A 12074-nucleotide genomic window follows, 5' to 3' on the forward strand; every position below is an offset into this window, starting at 1 on the left:
CCCATGCAGTACCTCTGTGGACCCTCTAGGGGACGGTGACCCCGTGTCGAAGACCTCTGCTTTAAACAAAAAATATACTCACTCAGATTTCCATTTTTGTGGTGAATGTTCTCCTGGACAAGTGCCAGAACCTACTTCATAGGGGCCCTGTTGGCCCCTCCCTACATACACCCATGGTTCTGGGGTAGGATTTGCTTCCTGAAGAGGTAGATGTTCTTAAAAACAGACCGGAACATTTACTAATAGTGTTTGGTTAGTATTTCCAGCATCATGGAACAATTCATAAAAATAACCTGGATTGTCACAGGTGTAATGTAGGCACTATTAATGATCAAGCCTTTGTGAGAGCATTTTAGAATGGACCCAATCAATCACAACATCTGTAGCTGGTATTAGAAGCGGCTAGCTAAGGGTAGGAGAGCTTAATGAACAGGAGGGTTTAGGTGCTTTTATTGACTGATTGAAAACTACAAGTGCTGCTATTCTGCACCTTTATGCAGATATTGTGGTGAAAGATCAGGTTGACGGTGTATTACCAAGCCAAGATACAATGGCCAAGCAGTGAGATACAGAATAAAGTAAGAGTGTGCAAGTGCTGCAAGAGTCACCATGTTGAATTGATACTAAAGGGCCCAAATTTCCCACCATAACCCACTGAACCCAAACTAGAAATCCCATGCTTTTATTGATCCCCTAATTTAGACTCTATCATCTGATTGTTGCAGCTAAAATCAAGACTCATTGACGTGGACAACATTTTTCTACTATATTTATATTACATTTTGGGGAGCTTGTGTATGTTTTAGTCATGATATAATTAATTAAGTCCATTATGACATTGAGGGAGCAGTGTTCTGAAAGGGGCTGGCTCTCTAAGCTGGACCTTAGCTCCAGATGGCTTTCTGGGTGCTCTAAAAGCTGCTCACTGCTCCCAAGGGGAGATGTGTTAAAGGCCATGAAGATTAAAATTATTATTATTGTTGATATGTTGGTTGCAGTTAAACTATATTTTGTCTACTGTCCACAGTTTTCCATCCATCTTTAGCATTGCTGTCATCCTCCATTAGTGTGGGAAAAACAGTCCGTCAAATGTTCAGTAGGTGGGGTGGGGGGGCTACAGCGGCTTGAAGACCCATCCAGAGGGCCGAATGAATAATTGAGATCCAGACCATAAATGGATGATGAATTTTTGAAGCCTACTAAATATTTCATCTTAGCAGTTCTTTACCATTGTGACAAATTGATAGTGCAGAGAAGATTGTGATATGATTTATAGTTCAGTTTCAGTCTTCACCTTCCATTAGTATTAACAAGTGGGTTTATGTGAGCTACTATTTTCTTTCTATCATCTAGAATATAATCAGTTCACTCTTCTTAAGACCGATGACATAGTCAAGAGATTTTAATCCACTCAAATGCTGCTCAATGAATGTTACTTTCTTTTTAGAGGATATTCTGTGAATCAGGTAGTTGATTGTGAAAATGTCATCATCTTGCACCAAATACGCTATGCGATCAGACAATTTTTCTGATTGTATTAACAAGCAATTGAACAATTGGTTTGTTGTTTTAGTACATTGAAATGCTTTGTTTTGTGTTTCAGAGATTGCCCTGTGCCCCAATAACCATGAGGTTCATATCTATAAGAAAGATGGGACCAAGTGGACCAAAATCCATGAGCTGAAAGAGCACAATGGCCAGGTAACAGGTAAGAGGATTTACTTCCCTTCTGTTATAAATTAATAATTTCCTCTCATCCTCCTCATGGGTTAATTTTGAATGTTTTATTAGGTTTGTGAACTTTTCTTTCTAGGGTGGACAGATACCATTCAACAAGATTGTTTTTTGTTGTTTTTTTTAAGAATGTTTTATTCATTGGTGATTCCCCTACATTGAAACACCTCCAATAAAGGATTACACCTCGCTACAATTAGTATGAACGCCCTTTAGAGGGACTTAGACACTTTTTCAGTGTCTAAATTTCTTCTATATGACTGAACAAAGGAATCATGTTCATTAAAACTGGTTAAGTTTCCAAGAAGAACTTTGCTTTCCAAGGTCAGTATAATTCGAGTAGCTTGGTGGTAACAATTAATTCCAAAAGCCCCACAGTCTGATGCCTCCACCGCCGTACTTGGCAGTTAGTATTCTTAGATCTGAAAGCATCACCTGAATCCATTAAATATTTGTTCAGTCTTTGTCTTACCATGAAACATTTCAGATGGTATGATGCTGATCAGTGTGGGTAGGTGCTAAATTTGTTAACCTTAAAGACCGGGGTCTACTTTCCTGGTTGGGGTCCTCTTAACCTAAGGCCCTGTGTACACTGCAGCATTTCTTGATTAAAAGAAAAATTAGATGGCTCACTGTTTTTATGCTCCACATTAGCATGTGGTTCCATTCCTAATGGTTTGATTTGATAGATGGTTCCAGAGTTAAAGGATTTAATGACATCACAGCCCCTGTTAAAATTTACACAGGACAAATAGACTTTGTTTAAATAGCTGTGCATTGGCACAGGCGCAGTAGGACTAATCAGTAAAGATTGTACGTACGAGCACAACAGAATCGGTGGTGACTAGTTTAAACACCACATTGGTGAGGAACGTGGTGCTGCCTTGTTAAATGGAGTGTCTTTGGGCATGAACACACTTCACACTAGTGGTGAGGCAGGAGATTAATTTTTTTTTTGTTCTTAATGAGCGTGTTGTCTGTGTAGGTTGCTATTACAACTTTATTATGCTGATAAGTTAACCGGAGAGATGCATCAACCAGGATTCTGGTAGCTGATCACAAAAATCAGTGTCTGCTCTTTACCGATCAAAGCATCAAAACATTCTACAACTGCTGTCATTATATATATTGAAATGATATAATTAGGTATCAAAGTTATAGGAAAGTATCATGAATGTTTTAGTCCAGGAGGCAGCGGAGACAAGCTTTTTTATATCAAAATGGAAGATTGTGAAAATAATATTGGCAAAGGACGATGTGGGGAATGTTCTTAAGGTGGATTTTAAAACCTGTTTTAATTTGGCCCTAGAAGGTCTGTATATCGGCCTACCTCCAGCACAGACACCTAGCAGCAGTCACCTTCTCTTCCTGCTCCGCCACTCTGTTAAAATTTCCTTTGAAATTCATACCTGCTGCATGCTTGTCTGCTCTACTCTTGAGCTGCCTTATCTCCCCCTTGGCCCACTGTCTGCCCAGCGTGCTCCTCCTATCTATGACCTGTTTCCTTAGCTCCAGAGGGCGGCACAGCTGGCTGCCAGTTATGGTCCTCTCTCTCCCGCTGTTCTCAAACTGATTCCCTGCTGCTTCTGTCTGAGCTCAGAACACAGTTTCCCCTCACCTCTGTTGTCCAGGTGATCCATCCCCCTGTTTTTGGGCACTCTAACTAAAACAAACATGGACCAAGCATAGGAAGAAGATGCACTTCCTCTCATTGAAAAACTCATCGATATCAGAATGACCGTCACTTAAAATCGATGTTCTTACATCACATGAAAAGCCACCGTTTTCCAAGAATGGCTGACTGACCAGTGCAGGTCTAGTTAAATGAAACAGAAATGCAATCAAGTGTTTGATGGATTATCGTGCAGCCAAGATTAAACTGGTTTCACCATGGCAAGTGACACTGGTGTTTAAATCACGTTGGTTCAGGAGCTGTCTTTGAACATCATTACTAGCTGTATTTCCTTTGAGACTTTGAATGGTTGATACAACAAGAACATGATCACAAACACACATTAAACTGGATGCAGCAGGTTAACATAGATCTTTTGAGATGGCTAGAACCTAAACCCAGTGACAGTGTATGAACTGCTCTTAAAACTGGGTCATTAGCAAGTAAATTAACTGAAGACCATTAGCAGTGAACCATTAGCAGTGAACAAATATCCAGCTTGAGTATTAGCAGAAACCATATAATATATCTATTAAAAAGGTGTGGTTGAGGTTTAACTTTCTCGTAAACATTAACCAAATATTGACAGGGATTATTTATTATATATTTGAGCTTGTGTGCATAATTTGGACTCTTTGTGAATTGATAAAAAATCATAACTAAGTTAAACTTAGGCTCTTAATGCTTGGGAAAAAAGAGGTTTAAGTGCATCATTAATATCTCAAATAAATGACAGTAGTGACAGCCCTGAAGATGACATGTTAACTTCTGACTAAAACTGTATGGCTTCATATTGTGAGGGCAGGATCTGAAAAGTTGAATTTGTCTGCAGGGATTGACTGGGCCCCAGACAGTAACCGCATTGTCACTTGTGGCGCTGACCGTAATGCTTATGTGTGGACCATGAAAGAGGGAACATGGAAGCCCACCTTGGTCATCCTGAGGATCAACCGAGCCGCTCGCTGTGTGAAGTGGTCACCAAAGGAGAACAAGTTTGCTGTAGGCAGCGGCTCACGGCTCATCTCCATCTGCTACTTTGAGCAGGAAAACGACTGGTGAGGTTACCTGAAATGTACATCCGCTCATCTAAATAACAGACGCTGATAGAATATAGAATTAAGAGTTTCTACATATAGGTGGGTGTGCAAGCACATCAAGAAGCCGATCCGTTCTACAATCCTGAGTTTGGACTGGCATCCTAATAACGTCCTGTTGGCTGCTGGATCCTGTGACTTCAAATGCAGGTATTTTCCTCTTCTAGTGTTCTCTTGGATCTAGAAACCAAGTTTGAAATTAAATGGTTAAGCTACTAGGAATGTTTGAAATGAAACATTTGTAGAAACTGACTCCAACTTTGATGAAAATGATGATCTCAACTCTTTATAGATGCTTGGAAAATCAGTAGCTGTGAATGATTCTAAAACACAATATTTCAGCAGTGTTTAAATGATCTACATTTTTGTGATAGTCCCTTCTACCTATGTTGTTCAGGAAGCTGGTGTCTCTCTTTGCATGATCATGTCTTTCTAAACAATAATATGATTCAGCGCAAAGCTAGATTCTAATCTCTAGTAAATTAATTTTGATCCTGCTGGCAAAGGGTTCATGCATAGCAGTACATACAGAATCAGGCAATCAATAGGTATGAGGAACGAAGTTTAAATCCTAAAACATCTCTAACCGTAGCATATCATTTGAGCTATGATGTGTTTTTGTGAGACAAAACTTGAATTGGGTCAAATGAATCCCTTTCTATATGTCTTTGCCAAAATTGGAGGTCACTCTAGATGTTAAGAGTGATGCAACTTGTTTACTATGCAGGGTGTTCTCGGCGTACATTAAAGAGGTGGAGGAGAAGCCTGGCCCCACTGCTTGGGGCAGCAAGATGCCATTTGGGGAGGTGCTTTTTGAGTCTGGAGGTTCTGGAGCTGCAGCTCCCACATCAGGAGGAGGTGGCGGCTGGGTGCACAGCGTGTGCTTTTCACATTCTGGAAACCGTTTGGCCTGGACTTCTCACGACTCCACGGTGTCAGTGGCTGAAGGAGGGAAGACCGGCACGTAAGAGAGGGCAGGGCTGCATAATTTGGGCTGTATCATGTGTTGTGGTATTCCATTTCTGATCATGTCTTTCTCAGGGTGACCAGCCTGAGCTCCGAGACTCTTCCTCTCCTGTGTGTTACCTTCATCACTGAGAACAGCCTAATTGCTGCTGTGAGTTTTCAACAAGACGCATACCTATGTTAAGCACAAATAATCTTTTTTTGATGATCCCAGATGTTTAATTCAGTTAAAGGTCTAGTGCTCCATATATATATATCGGTTTCCACACTTTGTGATGTTACAGCCACAAACTTAAAAGTATTTGAAGTTATGGATCTCTGCCCCAGAGTAACCATGGACCTTTTTTCACTGAATAATGCTATCTAGGGCTGCAACTATCGATTATTTTGTAAATTGATTGATCTGTTGATTATTTTTTCAGTTAAATTATTAATAATCAGATAGCCAAAGATTCTTTAAAGACGACTTTTTATGAAATGAAACCAGGTGAAATTCAAATGTTTCCCCTTGAGGGGTTCTGGATAGAGCATATTGACAGAGTTTTTTTTTTTTTATCTTCTAATCTTCAATGCAAAACATTGATATCTTTTTTTTTACAATCTTGTTATAGTTACTGCTCTAGTTAGGCATGTTTTATATTCTCCAGTTAACGATTATTCGATTCCTAAATTAGTTGACAATTATTTCAAAAATCGATTAATCATGACTAATCCATTTAATTGTTCAGCCCTAATGCTATCCTTGCCAGACCTTTCAGTGAAGGTGAGCAGCCAGGTCTCTGTAGCTTTGCAGTTTTGCCACACTTTGCATTTAAAGAGGACAGACTAAACAAAGCTAAGTTAAATATCTGTTTAATACCCCCTTACTTTGCTATTGTATAAGCGTATTCTCATCTTTTTTCCCTGTGCCGGTGGATCCTGTTTACTAATTATGAGACTTTATTGCAGTAGGTTGCTCTAGATTCCCCCAAAGGGTATCAAACTAAATGGGGTTATGCAACAGTAACCCATCACATTTTTTGCTGCATAAAATATTATGAAATATGTAGCTTTTTTCTTTCCAATAAACTTTACTCTTTCTTTGTTATCCTCATATAATCAGAGTACAATACATTTGTGACTGAAACAACAAAATTAAAAACTTAAATCGAGGGGAATATTTTCAAAAAATAATGCACATGCACATTGCTATTTTATTTTACTCATATACATTTTTACTGTATTTAGCATTTTCTACACACTGTATTTTGCAAATTAAGTATTTGGTTATTTTTTCAGTTTTTGACATTGCAAATATGTTACAAGTATATTTTGCATTATACAGAAAACAAACACAATTGCTTAGTTTTTTAAAGATACTGGGTATATGCAATGTAATCAACATTACATTGATCACGTTCCACGCTTTCATATCCCAGATTGGGGGGATGAGCTGCCAGTGTGGTCCTTAGGCAAGACCCTTCACACTAATGACTGTTTGGGGAGGGGTGGCCTAGTGGTTGGGGTATTGCACTTGGAATCCTGAGGTCCTGAGTTCAAGCCCCCCTCCCACGGACTGCTACTCTGGGTCCCTGAGGAAGATCTTCAAACCCCCACAATACCCTGGGTGCTGCACAATGGTGGCCCACTGCTCCTCAAGAAATCATTTTGTTGCTCTCTACTTGTGACAGTGTAATGACAATTTAAAAAAATATCAACATTATAGTAAACAGAAACCAAACATTAAGGAGGATGATTCAAAGAAAACTTCTGGCCTCTGCTTTAAGGAAGGAAAAATAGAAAATGTGTAAAGAATTAGTTATTTTTAGAAACATACTGAATATTTTGACATTCTCTAAGCAAGATTGAGCAAAGACTGTCCAATATTTTTCTTTAGGAGAAAAAAAACAACTAAAATATCAATTTCAAGCAGTTAAAAGAGCTTTTGTACAACTGATGACAGCTTTACATTTTTGTTGTTCTCTTTCCAAATAACCTCTATGTAGAAACAAACTCCATCTGCTCATGTTTTGCTTCAGTAATTAGATTTTCTCTGTGTCTTTCAGGGTCATGACTGTTACCCAGTGCTGTTTGTGTATGAAGGTACCACGTTGACATTTGGTGGCAAGTTGGATGTTCCCAAGCAGGCTGCAGCGAAGGGCATTAGTGCCAGGGAACGTTTTCAGAACCTGGACCGTCGTGCCTCTGAGACCCAGAGCACCGACAAGGACTTAAACACGCTCCACAAGAACAGCATCAGGTCTGGAGGGGACAGGGGGAGAGTTTGGGAAATGAAAACTAAATACAATTTTGCTCTAACTTAACATCTCATTTGCATTGCAATTAGCTCTGATAATGCACCTGTGCAACGATGAGCGTGAATACAGAACACAATATGTGCATACTTACCTTGTGTACAAAACTATCAATTTAAACAGAACAGTTTTTCTGTTAATACATCTAAACAGCAGATTTTTGATTAGGTTCTGACTGGCAAAAATGCTAAAAACACTGTAGTTCCCCTGCCACGCCACTAGAAGCCACTATTGTCTTTGAAACTCTTAACTTTCAGTTTATTATAGTATGTCAGTAACCTGGCAGTAGCCAGATTGATATGTGTAAAACTGAGTTGAGTTCTACAATATTAATCTGGAATGCACGTCGTTCAGTCTGTCCGTGAAAAGGAGGGACATTTATTACAATACTTCGAGCTGATTGGGTGACGTGCCAGCTTAAGAGCTTTGACACGTCCATGAGAGCCACCAACGGAGACACAATGATCGTAATAGGATTTCTCTGCAGCTTCTTGAGTGTTTTCACAACCAGCTGAGTAAGCTGATTTATCAAGGTTCTTCCAAGAAAATCGTGACACCTTTCCCATCTACAGATGCACAAAGTACGTCTCTTTGCCCGTCTTTTAAACGAGTAATTATTGCTATTTTAGCTCAAATAAAGTCAGTCGCCGTATTGACAGGTGAGTCCTCCAGCGCGGCCACGTTTGTAATGCCCCGGCAAGGCCATTCTGACACTGGTGGCATGTCATTGGTCTGACCCGCTGGTTGTTATGAGACGGACTATTTGCAGGAGTCTTTCATTAGAGTTTGTTGTGAGACTTAAAACTCAGATCTCACGACAATCCAGCTTGCAGTGCAAAGTATGTCATGGCTTCCTCCTAGAGGCAAATTCCCTTATACCCTTTATGCTTTGTACCACAGAAGGGAGAATGGGATATCTTTGGAACATTCCTTTGCAGGACTAAATTTCAAATCTTACCTTTTCTCCGAGAAACTATTTTCCACTATGAATCCCATGAACTGTAGAAACACAACCAAAAAAAACATAATGAGCACAGGGTTACAGTTACTCTTATAATCAGCCAGAAAATGAAGGGTTGCTTCAAAGGGTGTTTCCCTTTCAGTTATAAATAAAGAAAAGACAACACATTTCTTATACCAGTGTTTTTTTGCCAGTCATCTAAATTTGAACAGCTCTTTGGTTTAAACTTTTGAATGTGATCACATTATGTCCCATGCTGAAACTTGGACTTTTCTGAACCTCAATTTTAGCCAAATCTCTGTGCTGGAGGGAGGAAGAAACCAGTGCAGCAAGTTCTGCACCACTGGCATGGATGGAGGAATGGGCATCTGGGATGTCAAGGTATCATGCATGCAAGCCTCAGCCATATTATTCAATGCAGTTTATACTCATCTAACATATTTCCATCTTCATCAATATCTTTGCAGAGTCTGGAGTCTGCTATGAAGAATTTGAAGATAGTGTGAGCTGAACTATGCATTTCCCCACCAAAGCGTCGGAGACATGAAGAAATCTGCTTCTGTGTTACAAAAAGCTTTTTGGCAGTATTTTAATCAAGTATTTCTTTATAAATGTAGTGGAAACAATCTGCTCTGTTCAAGCAGCATCTGCAGCTCCTCTGAAGGCTTTTTGCTGGCTCATTTGATTACTGCATAAGAGGGGGCTGACCTCAGATCTACAAATGGTACTTAATGAGTTTAATTAGTATTTTGTAGTCAAGCTCATTATGAGCTGAACGCTTAAAGCAGCTTTTTATGTATTTAACACAGAGAAAGGCTGCAGATTTATATTAAAAGCTTATGCTGGTCATAACATGCATTTAATAAAGCATTGGTCAATACCAATGTGTGTCTCTATTCATTATTTTCCTCCTGATACAGCTGTGTTCAACAGTTTATATGCACCTTCTACAGATGTAATATGTTTTGCTTTATTTCTGTTGTTTGGAAGACTTATGTCACAAGGAACACAAATTAATTGCAAAACCTAAATACATGACTGTGAGTTTTTGGTGTATATTTTCTTAACCATATTTTTCATGACTATACAAAAAGACTGAAATATACAGCAGGTAAATTAAGTATTGAACATTTCTCCATTCTTCATAGTAAACATATTTCTAAATGAACATTTTAACAGGTGTTGGTAACATTACAAGTAATCCATACATAGAGAGAAGTCAAAACAAATAAGCTTGAATTTTAAGACATGTGATAATGTGAAATGACTAAGGGAACATCCACCAAGCTTTCTGATAATTACTTCATCCTTTGTGCAAAAGCCTTTGCTATTAATGGCAGCTTCAAGATACCTTCTGTATGGATAAACTACAGGCATGCATTCCCAGGTGTGATTTTGGCTAATTTTTCCACAAAAACGGTTGTTAAATCTTGAAGGTTCCATTTCTATGAACTCTGATTTTTTATTTCCATCAATTTTTCAACTGGAATCTAGTCAGGCAATTAGCTTGGCCATTAGCGCCTCTATTTGCTTTCTCTTTTTCCCGGTCAGTTAAGTTCCCTTGGCTCTGTTTTTGAGATCATGATCTTGCTGAAATGTCCACCATTGTTTCATCTTCATCATTCTGGAAGATGGTAGTAGATTTTTATCAAGAGAGTCTCAGCAGAAAGAATAACATGACAATAACTCCTTTAGAAATATGCTTACTATGAAAAATGGGGATGTAATCAATATTTTATCAGTGTTGGTGGTCATAAAAAAATTGTCCTAATTAGACGTCTTTTTGTTTGAAAAGGCGAAGTTCTCAGTGATAGTCATAATAGAATATCTGATAGTTTCTCTGAGCCAGCATAAAGAGATTTGCCTGGAAAAACTCAATCTATAAAAAAAATGCAAAAGGTTTAATAAACTGGTGCAGAATCTAGTGCACGTGGAATAAAGAAAAAGTGGATATTTTCACCTTCAGAGCAATTTCAGTGTTTGTAAGACCATCATCGCCAAATTATTGGATTTATTGTAACCAATCGACCTGTGTATGAAATAGAAATCCAATAGTATGATGTGAAACCACCAGGCTCCATTTTGGAGAATTCTGACTATTGTCAGAATTCTTCGAAAAATTCTGAGAAGAAAGTCAGAAATTAATGGCCCTTTTATATTGCAGGTATAGAGGACAATCTTTTAATTCCTGGTGGATCATCTAAATAAGTGGTCCTACTAATTGACAATCGTTCTGGTGATATGTTTACGTCCTACATGCTTGTTTCATTAGCTACCTTTTTGTGCGCATGCGCACTTTTAGGCGTATATGTCTGGTCAGCTACTGTTTCAGGCAATCATTGAAGCTCACCTTTCTCCATGAAGTTCTTTGAAAATGGCAAAAGTTTGTAAGAGAAAAACTGTCTACAAAGTGTACGAGAAGAAAAGAAAGGCCTCAGAAGAAGTAAATATATGTATATATGTGTAGATATATTTGCTGTTACAGCATGCCCAATGTTGCTACCCAACAGCGGTGACCAATAACAAAGATGGCGTGGGCACTGCTCAGTGGAGGAGGAGTTACGTGACCAAAGGAGCAAAAAGCAGTGATCATCTGTCCGAACGGTAAGTTAACTGAGTTTGCTATAAAGGGCACTATATAGTTCTCGCTCTATATAGTGATTGAGGGACTATATAGGCTGAAGGCTGATTTATACTTAGAAACCAGGTCGTCTACATGTGTGTTGCAGTGAACGCAAATAAGCCCCCGCCCCTTTCGCAGACACTCTGTTGTACCTCTCTGAAATTGTAGGTGACCGCAGACAGTGCCCCAGACAGAAGGCCTCTGATTGGTCAAATCTACATCCGCTCTACACTATGCATATTTCCTGTTTGGTGCCTTAGCGGCTTGTTTTGTGTGTATGACCGTCATTGTGGAAAACGACTCGTGAAGATGGACCAGCTAGAAGAGCGAGATGCGCGAGAACGCTGGAACCTTTTTTCCACCTGGATCCCCGCTCTTTTCCCCCCCTTATGTCCCTCCTTTGTCGCACAAACTTGCCCCCATTTCCTCACCACTTCGGCTCTATCTAGACCCACTGCTAGTTCGTGATTATCCCTCTTGTGTTGTGGCGTGGAATAGCACCACGCTTCAATATTGGGCATACCGTAAATAAAAAATATCTGTGACAAGCCAACTGTGACACACTGCTGCGGGGAATATAACCAGCCCTTTAGGGGTTTAGGGTGGACGTTTGGGCACAGTGAGCTTGTATGAGCTATGAGAATAGCAACTTTTAACCAGAGCGTAAACAAGGAGAAATAGGCTAATGCATTGCAAGTCTTTAAAAAAAAAAAAAAAAAAAAAAAAAAAA

At 39.3% G+C, this 12074-nt stretch overlaps 1 protein-coding gene across 1 annotated transcript in view; it reads left to right on the forward strand.

Moving 5' to 3' along the window:
* LOC107094106 (actin-related protein 2/3 complex subunit 1B-like) overlaps nt 1-9609 on the forward strand; it is an 11861-nt gene extending 2252 nt beyond the window's left edge. The window contains exons 3-10 of the mRNA XM_015389524.1: nt 1604-1708; nt 4239-4461; nt 4543-4650; nt 5228-5464; nt 5542-5617; nt 7512-7705; nt 9012-9102; nt 9189-9609. Of these exons, the coding sequence (XP_015245010.1) occupies nt 1604-1708; nt 4239-4461; nt 4543-4650; nt 5228-5464; nt 5542-5617; nt 7512-7705; nt 9012-9102; nt 9189-9227 (1073 nt within the window). The 3' untranslated portion in view covers nt 9228-9609. The remainder of the gene's footprint in view (nt 1-1603; nt 1709-4238; nt 4462-4542; nt 4651-5227; nt 5465-5541; nt 5618-7511; nt 7706-9011; nt 9103-9188) is intronic.
* Nucleotides 9610-12074: the final 2465 nt, after the last annotated feature.

This window comes from Cyprinodon variegatus, unplaced genomic scaffold (genome assembly GCF_000732505.1).
Source record: "Cyprinodon variegatus isolate N-32 unplaced genomic scaffold, C_variegatus-1.0 Scaffold463, whole genome shotgun sequence".
In the NCBI taxonomy this organism is placed as follows: Eukaryota; Metazoa; Chordata; class Actinopteri; order Cyprinodontiformes; family Cyprinodontidae; genus Cyprinodon; species Cyprinodon variegatus.